Genomic DNA, 18,787 nt, shown 5'->3' on the forward strand with positions numbered 1-18,787 from the left:
CTTGGTAAACAAACAGCAGCTGGTACTCATCATAGCACCCCTGCACCCCCGCACCTACCCTATCACACACACACACACACTTACAACTCTGACACAAACTATGTCAACATAGAACAGCTTCAGACATTTCTAAGCTGAACTGTTAAGTGTGTTTTATATTCTTTCAGTTACTCCATCAGTCATTGTCATATAAACAACATATCTGAGTAGTGTTTTGGGCTGGACGCAAAAGTTTCTTAGATTTCTCAGAGTGTTTTGATAGGGATAAAACACCTTTTTCATGTACACCCACTGTCTGGTGTAGAAACATGTAATAACAATTAACTACATGTACTTAGCTAGGATTAGGGTTTGGTTTAGTGTTAGTTGCATGTAATTATGCACAATAGTAATTGCTATTGTAACTACATGTAACGTATAAGAAGGACACTGTAAAATAAAGTGTAAAATAAAAATACATTTTAAAGAAATCTGATAAGTGATGATACTTTCCTATGAGGAAGTATTTAGTGAAGGGCTGAAGAAATATAGGGCGGTCTTAAGTTTGGCATGCTGAGACAGAGTTAATCCTGGTCGCCTTCTTCCTTTGTGTGTCTCACCTCTGAGTCCCTTTTCCCCAAGTGGGACCCCAGTCCAACCACAAGCCCTGCCTGATCCAGCCCTGCCTGATCCAGCCTCCAGGCGCTCTGCACACCAGCTCCAAACCACAACCACTATAGCTTCATTATCCAGGTTACGGATAATGAAACATTTTATATGAAGTTAAATGCATTTTTATGAGCAGCACTGCTCACTGGAGAGAGTTTGTGTGAAATTCTTCAGTGTGTGGCGCCTGCATGAGCTTGAGTGATACTTCAGAGTGTGTATCTTGTTGATGAGAGGTGTGCTGTTATTTTTCTAGGTGATCTGACTATTGAGTTTTGCCTGGAAGACAATAAAACAGATGGAGAGTGCATGCAATAATATTTTGAAGCTGTAAGCCGAGCAATATCTAGTACTCTTTTAGTGTACTTCACATTTTCAAAAGTATATTTTAAGAAGTAAAAAATATATGATAACGTATTCCAAATAATGTAATATTAATGAAATAAAAGGCCACTTTAGTGTTAGTGTACATGTATACTGTCTATGTTTTTCAACACACTTTAAAAGGCGATTAAAAAAAAACTGCACTTTGTGATGATGCCAAATTAAAATTTTAACTTTGAAGAACATTTTACATTTACATTTACATTTACATTTATTCATTTAGCTGACGCTTTTTATCCAAAGCGACTTACAATTGCTATATATGTCAGAGGTCGCACGCCTCTGGAGCAACTAGGGGTTAAGTGTCTTGCTCAGGGACACATTGGTGTCTCACAGTGGATTCGAACCCGGGTCTCTCACACCAAAGGCATGTGTCTTTATCCATTGCGCCACACCACCCCCCATGATTTTAAATCATTATGTATTAATAATCTATATATAATAAATAAAGTGCACGTTAACTACTTTTACTCTGCCATGTACTGCACAGAGACACGAACGCTGAGGATACAAATGCTAAAATAGTTTATTATAAGGGTAATCCACAATTTAAGTCAGATCAGGCAAAGGTCATACACAAACACACAATCCAGATATGAACTGAGTACAGGACGGAAGCAGACGGGGAAATCCAAGGAACAGGCAGAAAATCAAAAGAACCAGGACACTATGGTTTAGAACTGCAGTGACACAAACAAGACTCAGCGATGAATGACTGAATTGACCAGGCTTATAAAGGGTGAGCTAAACAAGGTAATGACACACAGGTGTAAGTAATCAGCGATAATGAGTGTGGGCAATGGGTTATGGGAAATGTAGTCTATGAGGGAATAACAATAGTCCGGGGTGGAGTACCCTCTAGTGAACAACCAGGGCACTCCAGCTGGTGATCATGACATGATCTATTAAATACTATTATAACATTAACTGTTTTAGCAATGCAATAGTAACAACCCAACTTAGTGTCATGGCAGTGACAGACTTTTGCACAGTGCAAGCACCACTTCACACAATGTTTAGTCTAGATGAGTATTTGGACTTTCAAAGTGCACATCAGAAACAGGAGGCAATGAATAAACAAACACTTTCATGAGAAATCACTAATGCTTTCAGACTTTTTAGCCTGTGCTTAGTTTTTAGCATCAGAGGACTCATTTTGGGATCCAAATTGACTTTTCACACTTGAAATTGTAATTCTTAACCCTGGGCAATCATTATCCTGGCTCATTGTTCCATATTTAAGACGCAAACACCATATTTCATATATTATCCTGGAATGGTAATTAATAGTCAGCTTTTGCAATTTTACACTGTACATTTGTAAACCCTCTTAATTTTCTTATCTTTGTAATTTCATGTTTGCATATTTATGAAGTTAGTAACACTGACTGGACAAGCACACAGCGATGTTTTAATAAAACAGAAAATAAAACATTTGTCAAATTCTGAGACACTGGTCACTGTCAACAGCCTTTTACTCACCATTTGGTGAAAATTACAAATAATAAAATACTTCAGACTTTATTTTGTACCCTATTTGTTGAAGGCTCCAGAAATCTACTGAACTAAGAGTTTCATGCAATTTGTACAAAGTGAGATGTCAGACATCTGTGCAAACACACGGACGTTGTTTCTGTTTCAGATTCCAGCATATGAAGAAAGCGAGATGCTGTGTTAGCAAATCCTTCTTCCAAAGAGTTTTACTGAAACAAATATTCACATCCTGGCCTGAAAAAACACTGAAGCATTCACAGCATGGATCTCCTTATTTTTCCTGATATTCCAATTTTCCTAAACAATACAGTAAGTTCCTGACGCAAATGTTTACCACAGTAAAAAAAAGACAGATTTACCCTTTCTAGACATGAACAGTGACTCATACTCATAAAAGACCTGACGAATGATTTTCTAAAACAAAATGTTCCACATTTTACCCACAGACAACAAGAAAAAAGAAGATTTGAACACTGGAATTATGTGCCTTCAACGGGCCAATCAGAAAAAAATATTCAATAAGAACTTTTTGAGATGAGAAGAGCACAGTTTTGCTAAACCGCTGCACATTGAAATTATTCTTAGTCAAGCAATATTTTTTGAATGAACTGTTTTTCGTTTAGTTTGAATCCAAAGAATGCTTAGCTTGGATAAGGCAAATCTTCTGTCCGAGGTCATGGTGAGTGTGGTTTGGAGGAGTGAAGATCTCAGGAACCCACACTAAAGTTCATGACTTATGTTTCCTCAGGCACTGAAATAGAAGCTTTACAAATCCTAAAAGCATTACTGGAGTGCATAAAAGTAAGAGTATTAGGATTGCAGTTAGTACATCTGTCAGAAGTTACTAATACCGTTTTAAACTTGTGCTGTGTGATGTGTTCTATGTACAATTTTATACAGAATTAACTGGATATTTGTCAAGTCAAGTCACCTTTATTTATATAGCGCTTTTTACAGAGATAACAGGAAAATAATGCAACAAAGTTTGTTTCTGCTGGACAGCAGATCTAGAAGAAAATACAGTGTCATAGTCCAGCTTAAGTAAGTTCAGTGATGGCTCATTTTTGTTGTAAAATAAGTTATTAATTTAGTTCATTTATATATATATAGCCGCTCTGGAGAAAACCGTGATGTCCTCGTCCAGCTCAGATCTCATATAATGGTGTCAATGCAGGCAAATCAATAATATTGTTGAATATTAAATGTCCCCAACTAAACAAGCCAAAAGCCAAGGCGTCAGTGGCAAGGAACCGAAGTTCCATCAGTGACAGAATGGAGAAAAAAACCTTGGGAGAACCCAGGCTCAGTCGGGGGCCAGTTCTCCTCTGGCCAATGAACGAACAGTGTATGATTATGATTCAGGCAGCTTTATAGGTCAGAAGTCAGATTGGATTGGAACATTAAGAATATTATCCAGTTCCATCTGGTTGGAGATCGGAGTCACACGGGTATGGAGACGAGTTTGTTGAGGATCAGTGCCGATGGCTGTCGTGTATGTATATATATATATATATGATCATCAAATCAACTCTCACTGCCTGGTGGCAAATCAATACACTGACAAACCATGGACTCACACCACACAACTCTTATATATGGCATAATCCTGGTTTAGATGACGGTGTGCAGAACTACTCTTATCTTAAGTACAAACACAAATCCCTGAAGTGTCAGCAGAGATTGTGTCAGCTCTTCACAGGTGAAGGCCTCATCGACACGACAGCCATCAGCACTGATCCTCAACAAACCCGTCTCCATACCCGTGTGACTCCAATCTTCAACCAGATGGAACTGGATAATATTCTGATTTTTATATATATATATATATATATGTATATTTATGGAAGATCAGACATGATTATTTCTTGACATTCTGCCTGTTCTGGAAATCTGGTGCTGCTAGACCACCTTGAGATTTATTTATTTGTAGTGTTTGTAAACTAATTTTAGAAACGTATCAAATTTGCTTTGAGTTAGATCATCTTCTATTGTTTTTAATAGTTGAATAAAATTGAGGTTAAATAAGTCGAAGAGGTTCTGGGATATGTTTAATGCAATATTGCAATATTATTTATTGTGAATGGTATGTCCATGCTAGAGTCATATGACTTCATATTCAATGGTAAGATTGAAAAAACGTTTGGTCTAGATTAAGACGTAGTCTGATATGGCAGAATTATTTCTGTTAGTGGATTTGGGATTTTGTATGAAGAGTAATAAGTCATCAGCGTTTAGAGTAATTTCATGATTGGTGTTATTATCATTCTGTCTTCCTGCAGCAGCTCGAAGCTCTATAAATAGAGCGAAGAGTAATGGCCATCCTTGACTCGTCCCTCGCTGAAGCTGGAATGGGGATGATATGATGCCATTCGCTATGACAGATTGATAGTTGTAACATGTATGCTGTGTTTCGGTTCTGTTTTCCCTTGTCTTTTGACCCAGTTTCCCAGTGTGTCTGATTAGTTATCCCGTTCACCAGTCGTCTCCTTAATGAACTTATTATATAATATTTTAATCAAGTGAATAAACGAGTTTCCAAAACCAACATTTTTAAGTGTTGTATAAAGTACCGATCCAATTAACTTTATCAAAAGCCTTTTCTGCGTCCAATGATATACTATTATTGTCTTTTTTTTTTTCTTTTTTTTTTTGCTTGTTTGTTTACATAGGTTCATAATGTTGAATAATCATCTGGTGTTGTTTGATGAAACCTGTTTGATCTGGATGGATGAGAGATGAAATTACTGATTCAAAACGTGTGGCCAGGGCTTTACTAATTATTTTTAAATCAATATTAATAAGGGATAATGAGTCCTCTGAGCATATATTGCCCTCTGTTTAGTACATTGTCTGTGTTTGTGTGTCGTGCAGACTTTGCATTTCTTTTCTCTTGTTTGGATTACTCGTTGTTGGATTATCCTCTTTTGTTATGTTTAAAGGTATAGTGGAGGATCTTTCCGAATTTTAGATAAGACCCACCCTCTCCACTTTTTGAATAAGTTTGATAGATTCACCGGAATGATTGACAATTAGGAGGACCAATAGTATAGGTGATCCACCCGGAAGTAAAAAATCCTCCGCTATACCTTTAATAAAGACTATGCTGCATTTTAGATCTGTTTTTCCTCACTTCATCTTCATCCTCAGCCCATCTGTGATAACTATTGTAATAGTCCCATTAAAACATCCAGAGGGGGGGGGGGGGGGGGACACTATAAAAAAAAAATATTTTAATGTAAAAAAAAAAAAAAAAAAATCAGGATTATGTTCAGTTTGTTTGTGTTTTAGTTTTGGTTATCCGTTTTCAGGCCACCAAAACACGTTGTCGTGTAAATGAAAAGCCAAAACGCATACAAAATTTTAGACTTTTAGTTTAAAACGTTGTCGTATAAAAAGTCCCTTATAGTCCTCAGTTCTCACAGTTCTTTTTTTGTTGTCTTTGTTTTTTACGTGGTTGAATGTGGTGAGCAGGGCGAGGCTGAGAGCCGTGGGAACGTCGCGATTTCTAATGAGTGTCACCTGCGCTGCACCGGCCTCCAGTCTCACGGAAGGAGATCCGGATGAATAAAGTGACGAGACGGAAAAGGACCAGGCCTGGGACATTTATGTTATGTTGTTTTTATGTGTGTGCACTAATTTTCCGTGAGGGGCTGCCACTTTACTTTCGTTTTGTGTTTGTTTTTTATAATTAAAATGTTTCACGAGTTCACATCTACATATAATTAGTACAATAAGTTTATGCGTATTTGGCGTGCTGTCCGGGGGGAGGGCTCCGAGCTCGGAGTTAGGCCCGAACCCAGAGTACTCCCCCCAGTTGGTAAGTGTAGATGGAACTGTAAGTGAGGAGATGGGGTGGAGGAGGGATGCTGACAAACTTTCAATGAACAGAGATAGGTCTGCTGTGAATTTATACTCTGTCATTGAGTTGATTACTGATTAATCTCCAGCTGTGCATAATTTGGTTAATTATCTGAACCTGCTCCTCCCGAACTTTGTTAATAAAACATCATTTAAACGTTCACCGGTTCATGCCTCCTTTTTTCCTGATCAACTATCCTATTTCAACATCGCCTCGGAACCTGAGCCCAATAGAGAGTCTGACCAAGTGCATGAGCTGGCAACAACGTCAAGGACGGTATCCTTGTGGAGTTTTAAGGCATGGAATGGAGCCCTCGCCCCCTCGGCTCCACCTGGGGCCTTCGTCCCTCCGACTCCACTTGGGACCTTCGTCCTTGCAGCTCCACCAGGCTCCCTCGTCCCTCTGGCTCTGAGTTGTTTTTTAGTCGTTGCTCTGCCTATGCCATGAACTTCCGGGACTTTGACTGAGCCACGTTCCTCCACCGCTTTGGCTTTGTCAGGGTCCATCTTTCCTCCGGCTCTGCCTCAGTCCTCCGCCACCCTTGCTCCACCTTGACATTTCAATCAAATCAGAACATTTAACCCTTAAACACACACCTCGGGTCATTAGGGACCTGGGACAGCATTCACTACATTCCTCCTCATTCATTTTTTTTAAGTTAGACATAAACCTTCTTAGTATTCCTCAATCAATCAAAATGATAAAAGAATGCCTGTTTTCCCATTCATTTTTTGTAAAAACTGTATAGGGTCGCTAACGACCCGAGGTTTGTAACAGTGTAAGTATATGCATTTTCTCCACAACAATAATTGAATCTTTAATGACTGCATAAATGCAATTCACCTTTATTCCACAAGGTGGCAATGTCTGATACACAATGATGAAGTGACGTTTCACTCACAGTTACCACAGACAGAAAACAAAAATGATAGGAAGAATCATCAGCAAAACTTGAAATGGCTCAGCGATTTACCGCAGAGCAAGTACTGAATGCAATCAAATATTAGTGTCACTGTTACTTGATGGTGGATCTAGTGAAGAAGCTGTCAGCGATCAAAACATTGATTTTTAAGATGTTGAAAATGATAGTTTTGAGAGTATGTTTGAGATCACAAATATGAGCCAGATGCTGAATGTACTGGGAAATGAGCTCTGACGAGGACAGTGATGATGGTATAAAACATCTGCTCAAACTGAACCATTCCAAGCTCCAAAGGGTAACAAAATATGCTTTACTTTATTCTTCTGTAATTGTTACTCTAATATCCAGAGAGTTTTATATTATCGCGACAGGTAGAGATCCATTCGTGTTATAGATCCGGGTCGCTAAACATCCGAATATGTAATAATGATTGGCGAAACATTCATGCATTTAAGGGTAAAAAAAATATATATATATGTATATATATATATATATATTGTTACGTCCCAAGTCTATAGTCTCTCTGTAGTCAATAATTGTATCATTTAAAACTCATCTTTGATCACCAAAATGATTTTGAAATTGATTTTTTTTTTTATTCCTTAAAATAGCTTGAATGTAACTCTACACCCTTGCCTCATGTAGGCAGTTCTATAAATATACAAATGAGCCCCGCCTCCACTCACTCACAGCAGCTCAGAGATCCACTCATTGACGATCACACATTGATCTGATTGGTTACAAGGTAGTTCGTGGCGTCAGAAACACCACCGATTTCAAACCGTGTTTTTGAGACTGTCTTTGGTTCACTGCAGTTTTAAGCAGAAAATACTCAGCAATGGTGTCGACATGAATTTGTGCATGGTTTGTCTTAAAACATATTAAAAACACCACATAGACATAATAAACTGGATTTTCACCACAGGGGGACTTTAACATATAATCATTTAGTTATATATGCAGATAAGAACTGTAAATAGTCACTAAAATGCCATCCTGTAAACATGAAATGTGTGATAAAGTTTTGCCAACTATACTGTACCTGTTGTTGTTGTTTTTTGTTGTTGTTGTTGTTTTTATATTATTGTACAATTTCATCATAGAATTCTCAAATGTGTCCTGCTCTTTATTAAATGTTTATGTTTAGCCCTTTTGAAATTTTGTACCTGGTTTAAGAACATTAATGGAAATATGAAAGGCCATTACAAGCAGTCATTAAAAGTTCAAAGGCTGCAGAACATTACAACCACAGAGAGAAATTATACTGGAATAAAAATTCCCACCCACACAATGTTCAAAACTCACGGGCATTATGACAGAACACTGTTTCATAAATTCAAAACAACAAAGTGAATCACATAATAACCAATGAATGATGAATCAGGATCATTTTATTAGAAAAAAAAAAATCATATATAAATCATATCATAATTTTAAAAACAAACTATGTCCAGTCTAATTTCTCTTAACACTGCTTTTCAAAAGACTCCTCGATAATGAGGTTGTGCACAAAGAGAGGATAAATTCACATATGGACTCCAAAATTCATTTTGCTTGTGCTATTCGACATTTTCAGTTAAAAAAAAAACAAACAAAAAAACATTTATAGGAAGACACTGAGGACAAAATTATTTATTATTTGTGCCTTGATCTGTTGTTTTCTTTTCTACATAGCAGGCAAAGCCAAAACACTGAACAGTTTATTAAATGAAAATATTAATCTGTCATTCTCTGAGACATTTCCACTCTTTTAAATCCATTGAGAGACATAAACAGGAGGAAAGGAGGAGAGAAACAGATGGGAAAAGCAAAAGACGCAGTCATTAAGACAGAAAAAAGATATGAACATAATTACAGGCAAAAAGATCAAGACAGAAAGAGAGCACCATTGGAGACGCAAATCTTCAGTAAAATATCAGCTATGTACCAGAGAAGATGTCTGTCTGTCTGTCTGTCTGTCTGTCTGTCTGTGTTTAGTCTAATCAGTATTTTTGCTTTGTTTTCCAGTAAAAACATCTAAATATCCTTAAAAACAATATAAATATACTTGACAGCTGGGTTATCCCTTGTGAAATAGAAGTTCACTATAGCAAACTATTAAATAGGGGTACTTATTATGGAAATAATATACTTTAAAAGAATATACTTTAGTGTGAACTGAATGTAATGTTTTTTTTTTTTTTTACACTTAATTGCATGTTATTGATAATTAAATGAAAATGCATTATAGTTTAAATGTATATTCAGTGCAGTTAGTTTGACCCTCTTCTGTACGCCTGCATCTTTACATCTAATTTCATAATTCTGTTGGTTAAAGTGCACTGCCAAATGCACCGACAAGCAGTTATAGTAAATTAAAATACATTTTGATGTCATTTATACTGAAACTTGTATGTCATGTATGTAAATATATTTGTAATTACACATTTGTAATAATGAAGGTGCAGTTTTATTAACTTAAACATTATATTAACTTAAAATGTAATATCAAATCACACACAACAGTTAAAAATATAATTATGTACGTTGCATGTGCTTTGTATGTTAGTCAACATCAAAATAAGTGTACTTCTTTAAAACATGACAAAAGATTACTAACATAATGATTTAAAATGTACTTTAAAGTCAAATCGGTTTGACATTATTACAAAGTAATAATAGTAAAGAAACTCAGTCAGTCATGAAAGTGCTTTTTTAGTACACTTGAGTGGCCTTTTATTTTATTAATATTATTATGCCTGCAAGCACAGATTGTAAAAATATACTTTTAAGATTTGAAGTACACTACAAGTGCACATTCAATACAATTAAGTGCACTTCTTTTTAACAAGGGATATCTTAGCAATTGCAAGGTACAGTATATATTTTTTTTTCTGGAAAATAAGACGATAATACTGATTACGATTTTTTTTTTTTTTTTTTCAGTGCAGTTTTTTCCTTCAAACGCCAGCTAGTTTAACTCAGCTGCATTCTCGATCATTGTTTATTTCCCCTTCCTGTTATAGAAGTTTGCAGTGTATCTGCACAATATCAGCTGTGTATGTGACTGTCTATTTGCCATTTTTCTCTGATATGTAGAGACACTTGTCTGCATCAGTATGACGTGTTTTGCTAACGTATCTGCGTGTGTGGTGGGAGTGTACGAGCGTCACACCATGCCGTTCTCCTGTCGTGGTTTGTGTGTGGTGGTGGTCTGGGGACTGTGCAGAGAGGGCGCTAGTGTGCACAGAAAGCCAGCCAGCAGCGTCAGACCCAGACCGCCCCACGCGCTGAACATGGACCAGCCGTACCCATGACTGATGTCCTCCGGCAGGCCGTACAGGTAGCGCGGGTACCGCGAGAGCTCGAAATTAATACCAGCCACACATGTGCACAAGGAAATGATGCAGCAGGTGCCTGTGATGCACAATCACAAACAAAACAACACCGTGAGTTTATAACGACAACATGAACAGAAACAGACAAAAAGATTGTTTTACGCTCGCAAAATTGTGCGTATTATTTTCAGTTAACTCTTTCCACGCCAATAACGAGATTTTCCATCATTTATGATAAAACACTTCCCCGCCAAGTTATTCCAAGTAATTTCACTGTGGGGCGCTGTTACGAATCTTCTGAAATAGTACAGAAAATCAGGATTGAAAAACAAGAGAAGAAGAAAATCTGAGTAAACCAGGGCTGAATCCGAAATCGCCCCCCTTAACCCTCATTCACTATTCCCTATGTTTGTCCACTTGAAGGAGTGAATGAAAACGATTGAGCGAATTCGGACAGCCGTTGAGCGTACATCGGTTGTACACTCGTTATTGCAGTGCATTGTGGGATTGAATAAGTGCCCTCAATAACGTCTACTATGGTTTCGGACACCACTACAGATGGCTGTCCCCTCAAATAACGCCCTATTCGAGGGTTTAGGGGGGCGATTTCGGACTCAGCCCAGGACTGTGTTAGAATTTTTTATGGCCTTCCCTCGTTAATTTGACGAAGTTGAACGCACTTGAAAATGGCGGCGAAGATTTCCCAGAGGGGAAGTGCTTAGGAAGTTCGTAAGTGTATGTCGAAAAGTGGAGTTAAACGCAGCCCAGAAGAAGCGGGTGGTTGCAGGATGGCAGACGAAGATGAAGAATAAAGTTCAAATACGAAGTTTAATGAGGATAAATGTAATGTAGACCGAACACTGAAGGACTGTGAGGGAAGAGCTTACACGACACCGTCTCCGTGTTAACAATAAAAACGCGAATCTCTGAAGACGATGACGTCATGCACATGCGTATTACATGTTCAGTCTACCGTGTTTCATCGCCATCTACTGGCCTGGCAGCAGAATACAGCGTTTTTTGTCGTTTTCACGGATCCGTGTGAATGGGGATCGTTTTGACAATGGTGTCGTCTGTACGCGGAAAACTCAAAGAAAAAACGTCTCCATTTTAAGCATATCGTTAGTGATTCCCACAAGATAATCAATGACATGCACCTGAACAGAATGAACTAATAACAGTAACCATAGAAACAAAGGAGTGGCGGAACACATGATGTGAATGAAAACAAACTAAAAGTCCACGATAACTAAGGCTACGTTTACACGGAAACGATCTGAAGAGAAAACGCAAAAGTGATAAAAAAAATTTCTGCGTTTAGACGAGCGTTATGGGGGGGGAAATCTGCGTGCATATGGTGACGCAAAAGTGTGTGAAATTCAATGTAGTATGCACTCCAGGCGGCTAGGTGGCAATGTGAAGCACTGATCGGTGCCTTCACTGTCTAGCAGACTTTTGCGTTTTTACCGTTTAGACGGGAACGCGACGGTGGCGCGTTTTTAAGATTTCCACTCTTGAGGGTGGTTTCACTTTTTTGCGTTTTTAAGCCCCAAAAACGTCGCCGCCGTCTAAAGAAAGGCACATCTGATAAAATATTTTTACGTTTTCACCCGTGAGCGTTCTCGTGTAAACAGGGCCTAAGACAAGCTGAACAAAACTGTGACAGAGACGGGGTGATGGAGGGATGCTGAAAAACTGTCCAGAAGCATAGGTGAGTCGGCCACGTATATACAGGCCTACTCTCGTGCTGAATGGATGGATCATTTGTTCATACCAAACTTTGTTAATAAAACACTGTTTGAAATAAAAGATAGAACATTTTAGTTGTGTTAATTTGTTTGTTTAAATGCAGATGCTCTGCTCTTTCTTCTGATACATTCATATTCACATATTCTTACAACAGAATACTGAAAGGTTTATGAATATAATCAAAAATATTGCTGGCTGGCAACTTAAAAATAAAACACTGGTGGGGTAAAGATTCAACACAATGGAAATGAAAGTCAAGTTGTGGAATACAATAGTCTGTGTATACAGAAACACTGCATACTGTACACAGTGCACATACTACTCTTCTACTACGAGTAATATGCCATTCCAAACGTGCCATTTCTTCTTCTCTCAGTAATACGCTGCCACCTAGTGGTTGTCTGTAGTGTTACACAAGACCTGAGTGAGTCTCACCTCCCATGAGGAAGAGCAGTCCCGCTACATACTGCATCAGCTCGTTGTGCTTCCAGCAGCCCAGCAATCCAACCATCCAGCCAAACAAAATGATGGATACAGCCATACCGATAAAACCTGCAGTCATCCGCTGCAAATCTGCAGGGAAAACAGAGAGATTAAGGATCCATAGTGAAAAAGAAGTACGCTTAATTGTATCGAATGTAAACTTTTACAGTAGGCTACTTCAAATCTTGTATAGAAGTATATTTCCACTCGCCTCGCAGATATTGATTAATATTAATCAAATAAAAGGCCACTTAAGACCACTTTCATTGCATTTTTTACAAAAACTTAAGGACACTTTAAGTGCAGTTTGTAATAATGTCAAATTGTTAAATGTATATATACTGTTTATATATATATATACACACACACATAAATATACATATACATAAATCATTATGGCCTTATAATCGTTTATTGTACACTTATTTTGATGTGTTGGCTTACATAATACAGCACATGTAAAGTGCAATATTATAATCTGTAGTGTGTTGAAAGTTAATATATATTTAAATGTACTAAATTACAACTTCGGGAACACTTTATTTTAAAGACCCTACTCCTATCCCTAACCCTATAGTGAGTACATGTTATTAAATATCATTAACCAGGGCTTAAATGTACAATTACACTGTAACAAGGAAACAAAGAAAAGTGGGTTAAACTTTATTTTAAGTTGTCCTTGTTACAGTGTAATTGTACATTTAAGCCCTGATAAGTGATAATTAACAACATGTACTCACTATAGGGTTAGGGATAGGAATAGGTTTGGTTTAGTGTTAGTTGCATGTAATTATGCACAATGTACAGTAATTACTATAGAAACTACAAGGACACTGTAAAATAAAGTGTTACCATAAAGTATAACCCAACTTCATCATTGCAAATATGTAATAACAAATATATTTAAATACATGATGTTTTAATAGAAATAACATTAAAGTGTATTTTAGTTTAACATAACTGCTTGTCAGTACATTCAACAGTATACTTTAACCATATTTCAAGACAACAGACAACATAAGCAATAATGAAAGTCCTATTTAAGTGGATCAAAAATTTACTTAATATAAATTTAAACTATAATACATTTTTATTTAATTGCAATTAACATGCAAGTAAGTTTCTGAAAACATTCAGTTCACACCTATGTATATTCTTTTAAAGTGCATTATTTCAATAATACGTAGTCAATATATAAATAAATAAATTCTAAAGGTTTCCCTTTTTCACAAGGGATACATTCAGTAGACTGTAACATGATGACAATGCAACACGCATATACATCCCCAAATCCATAAAAGTTGTGACATTTTGTAAAATGCAATAAAATCAAGAATCTGTGATTTGTTAATTCTCTTACAAAGAAAAGATTTTTAAAGTTTTCACAGAACGACCCAATTGTATTTGAACAAGTTTTGATTTTGATGGCTCCAACACTGTGTCACTTCACCTTTCCTTTTAACTACACTTTTTAATCATTTGGGAATTGAGGATACTAATTGTTGCAGTTTCACAAGTGGAATTTTGGCCAAATTGTTCCTGATACAAGACCGCTGCTCAACAGTCTGTGGTCGTCACTGTCTGATTCTCCTCTTCATGATGGGCCATCATACATTTCCAATAAGAGACAGATATGGACTAGGGATGAGGCACATCCCTTCTATGGTGCAGAGTGAAACCACTCTGTTTTAGCATGTGCAGAATGAGGCCTGGCACTGTCTTACTTCCCAGGAAAGATCTTGATGGCAGTTTATGTCTCTGCCTCCATACGCCTCCACATCAGTGGTGCTTTCACACATAAGCAAGTCACCCATGATGAACCCCATACCAGGACAGATGTTTGCATTTACATCGGTCGCTGATGAAAGCCTGGATGGTCCATTTCGTCTTTGGGACTGAGAACTCTATGTCTATTTTTCCCCAAAAAACAAGCAGAAATGTGGACTCGTTTGACCCTGGCACATATTTTCAGTGTGTTTTGGATCATCTGAGATGAGCTCGGGCCCAGAGAACTCGCCCTAACCTTCTCCTTATGTAACAGAGATTCAAGTGGCATCTCTTGATGCAGGGGCAGACTATCTTCAGTGACAACGGTTTTCCAAAGTACTCCTGAGCACATGTGGCTATATTTAACACAGTAGCATTTAGAAATGTTATTTTTGAACTGTTTGACAATTCTCTCATCATATTTGGCATAAAGTGGTTAGTCATGACCTATCTTTGCTTGTAAAGACAGATGCTCTTTTGTTGGCTGCAACACACTCCAAAAAAAAGTTGTGACAGAAGCTAAACAAAAATGTAAAGCTGCTCTAAAGATGATCTTTTTACACTCAATCACGATACCTTCACTTATTACTGATTCACCAACGTACTGTGGACTGTTTCAAAAGAGTTTAACTTAAAGCTGCAATATATCTTTTTTTTTCGCCGCTAGGGGTCGCTAAACTCTTACAATAACAAAGGCGTAAATTGATGATGCATAAGTGGAATTATGGAACTTGTCGTCATGTCGAAGGATCTAATAATGTTTATGGCTGAGTGAATACATTTATGTTTTTAACATGACTGTGGTGTGAAGCAGGGCGTGAGTGCTAATGAGAGACAGATATCAGCGCCACACGCGAGTACCGCGGATATTAAAGGAATGAGGACATTTCATTCTACCGAACTACACGCAAGTGCTGTATTACTACTCACACAGGGCAGTTTATAAGACGAATGAAACTTGTGAGGTAACGCAGCGCTGTTTCACTTGGTCTACACTATCACACTAAACTGCATTTGAGTGTGTTGAAAGTTATAATGTTATTCTATGTGTTAGTTTGTTGGCTGTATGAGACTAGCAGTAAGCTAGATCAACATTAGAATAACATACTGATCATATTCTAACATCATCATGGTGAACTATGTAACAATGATTCGTTTTATGTACATTTGCTCACCTGTCTAATAAAGTACAGGCAAGAGCGGCGTCTCTGTCAAGTCCAAGTTTGTCACGGCATCTCGAAAACGCCACGCTGATATTGATCCTCGTTTTATTTCTCCTTTTGTCCCAAAGTCTGCTTGCCATGATCCATAATGTTTGAACGAAACAACAACAGCGTGAGCGTGCCGCTAGACGTAATGCAGATGTCCACGTCTGTCACCGTGGTTACTACGGCAGTACGAGCGGAAACCAGGGATAACGCGGATATTACGTCACTGGCAGGCGACAATGACCAGGGACGAGCCATTATTTAAAATTGGAATTTCTCTGAAATTACAAATCTTTGGGAACTTTTGGGATATTGTAAGTACACAACTGCAGGAAATATATCACACTGTGCAAGTGATTTTTGGATATTTTATTACAAAAATCGTACAAATATTTTACAAGCTTTTCACTTTTATTTTGCCTCTGTTTTGCAGCCATTAAAATGTGTTTATATTTACAAAATACACTTAAGCGGGTCAGTGAAAATATTTTATTTGTATTTTTGTCAGGTAAATAAAGGTTCAAGAGAATTAACAAATCGCAGATTCTTGATTTTATTGCATTGTACAAAATGTCCCAACTTTTATATGCAGAGCAGAATTTTGCTGAATGCTTACATTTTAAGGCCTTGTCTTTTATTTTTTTGAGCATTGTATAAGATTAACTAAGTGGTTCCACTAAAAATTATAAGTGGTTCAAATACTTTTTACAAATTTGAACATCTGTCGGTTTATCACTGTGATGCTGCTAAAGCTTTTGTATAAAGTGCCTTGTGAATAAATGATTGACTACATGGCTTTAAAACACTTCAAACTTCAAACTACTTATACCTTCAGACTTCAGACTTTTAAAACTGATTTCAACTTTCTGACCAGGCTACATCAAAGTTGTAACCTAGTTTGTGTTACTGTAAAAACTAGTTTAGTGTATTTATTGTGGTATAGATTATTGTTTAAATACATCATATATATCTATCATCTATCTATCTCTATTATACATCATGAACACAAATACATCATGAACAATCTGTCACATATTATTATGTCAGTCAGGTTTATAGGTTTTGTATTCTAATTGTATGGCATGATATCATATATATGATATTTTGATGATATTATGATGATATCAGACTCAAACCTTGCAGTAAATATGACATGATCTGACTTACGGAGAGCGTGCCATTCGTCTTGTCTGATAGTCTTGGTGATGTTCACTGGCAGATTTCGTGGGATATTCACTGAGGAATAGTAATACTTCACAGGCGTGCAGCGTTGAAGCAAACCTGCAGAAATTCACAGAAACTTCAGTAATAATAGTGAGGATCACTTTAACACAGATGAGTGCACGTGTGTTTTAATGCTGGAACAGTCACAAGTAGTCATTGAAAACGTCTACACACATTTACAGGCCCTTAACTTGAGTGCCAAATCCTTTATTTGGATTATGATCAATAAACATTCAAACTGGACCTCAAACAACATCAGTCAACCAAGTCAATTTACTCTCATGTCCTGCTAAGCCGTCTGCATCTAAATCTGCATCTCATTGCCCTGGAAGACTATCATTTATCACATTAAGAAGCTTGTAAATGCATCAATGCATGAAAGAAGACATTCTTTTCAGATTAAGTAGAATAAGAATACTGCTTTTGTTGTTGGAGCTATCAAAAGGAAACTCAAAAGGGAAACAAACGTAACGTATTCCAGTTAAGAGTGTTTTCCTTTATTAAAATGGCTTGGGGTCTCTCAGACCTAAAAAACAACACGTGTTTTGTCAAATGGATCCCATGCACTGCCCTGACAGACTCCATCTGTTTCTGTTTTTTAGTAGAAATGTGATGAATGTGTGAACATGAGCGTGTGTCTAGTGTTGATGTGAGAGATCAGCACCCTGGATAGCGCCAAACATTCTTCAACACTCATTCACATATGCTCAACAAACACACAAACACACTACAGCTGTTCAAAATCAACTCGGAATCTGGTTACTGCTCACACGGGGCCTGATCAGCAGCATCATCACCTTTAAAAATCAGATCCTCGTTCTCCAGATCGAACCCTTCTCGGTGGCATTTCCTCCACAGCCCGGTTGTGGTCGAGTTGTAGCGGCGGCTGCAGCGTGACTCCATGGCGGGCGCAGGGTGCAGGGATTCCCGCAGAGGAGCCGCTTGCGGTCGCATCCGGAGAGGGAGGTTTTGGTTGGAAATATATATGTATCCTGGGTCATTTCTCTTGCTGGCGTATTTTCTGCATCGGTCCCGGTGTTTCCGCGCATCTGTTTCGTACCAGTAGTCTGTGCTGATGGCCATGGTCAAGAGCCAGATGGAACAGAAGGCCAGGAAGAGCCCGGATGCTGTTAATATCCTCATGATGCCCGCGGACAACTGTCACATTTTGCACCGAACCCATATCATCCTAAACCCGACATAACAAGACGATACATATGGTGTTGGAGCTCTAGACAGACATGTCTGTCCTCTGCTGCTGCTCGTTTGGAGTCTGGATGAAGGAGAACCAATGCCGACACTGGAGACTGCTGATGAAAGCGCTCCGGATTCGTCAGACAACAGCTGTGTTGCCGCTGTCTCCATAAAGGATATTCGGGCGAATCTTATAAAAGCCTGTCGATACGTCAAAAAACAAAAATAAATAAATAAATCAAAAATCAAAAGGAAAATTATTTTAATGGATACAAATGCAGGAGATTTTTTTGTGTGTAAAAAAAAATGCAATGCAATCCTAATGCAAAAAAAAAAAAAGAAAAAAAAAAGAAGATAAATAAGACACCCGGACTAGTCATACTATCTTAGTAACTGTTAGAATACGCGTTTTTCTTCTCTGGTTTGTTGCTTTTAAAAACCTAGATTGTATTATAATTATTTTATTAGTAGTAGTAGTAATAGTAGTAGGCCTAGTAATAGTAGTAGTAGTATATAGTGGTAGTAGTAGGCCTATTAAAAT

General features: G+C 37.6%; 1 protein-coding gene across 1 annotated transcript; it reads right to left on the minus strand.

The window, feature by feature from the left end:
- Positions 1 to 10,179: 10,179 nt before the first annotated feature.
- On the minus strand, positions 10,180 to 18,454 carry tmem276a (transmembrane protein 276a). The gene is made up of 4 exons (XM_084396526.1): positions 17,850 to 18,454; positions 16,996 to 17,109; positions 12,806 to 12,943; positions 10,180 to 10,700 (listed from the first exon to the last, which is right to left on the minus strand). The coding sequence occupies exons 1-4, from the start codon at positions 18,193 to 18,195 to the stop codon at positions 10,453 to 10,455; spliced, it is 846 nt and encodes a 281-aa protein (XP_084252652.1). The 5' UTR covers positions 18,196 to 18,454; the 3' UTR covers positions 10,180 to 10,452.
- Positions 18,455 to 18,787: the final 333 nt, after the last annotated feature.

The sequence above is a fragment of the Rutilus rutilus genome (assembly GCF_951802725.1).
Source record: "Rutilus rutilus genome assembly, chromosome: 23".
Taxonomy (NCBI): domain Eukaryota; kingdom Metazoa; phylum Chordata; class Actinopteri; order Cypriniformes; family Leuciscidae; genus Rutilus; species Rutilus rutilus.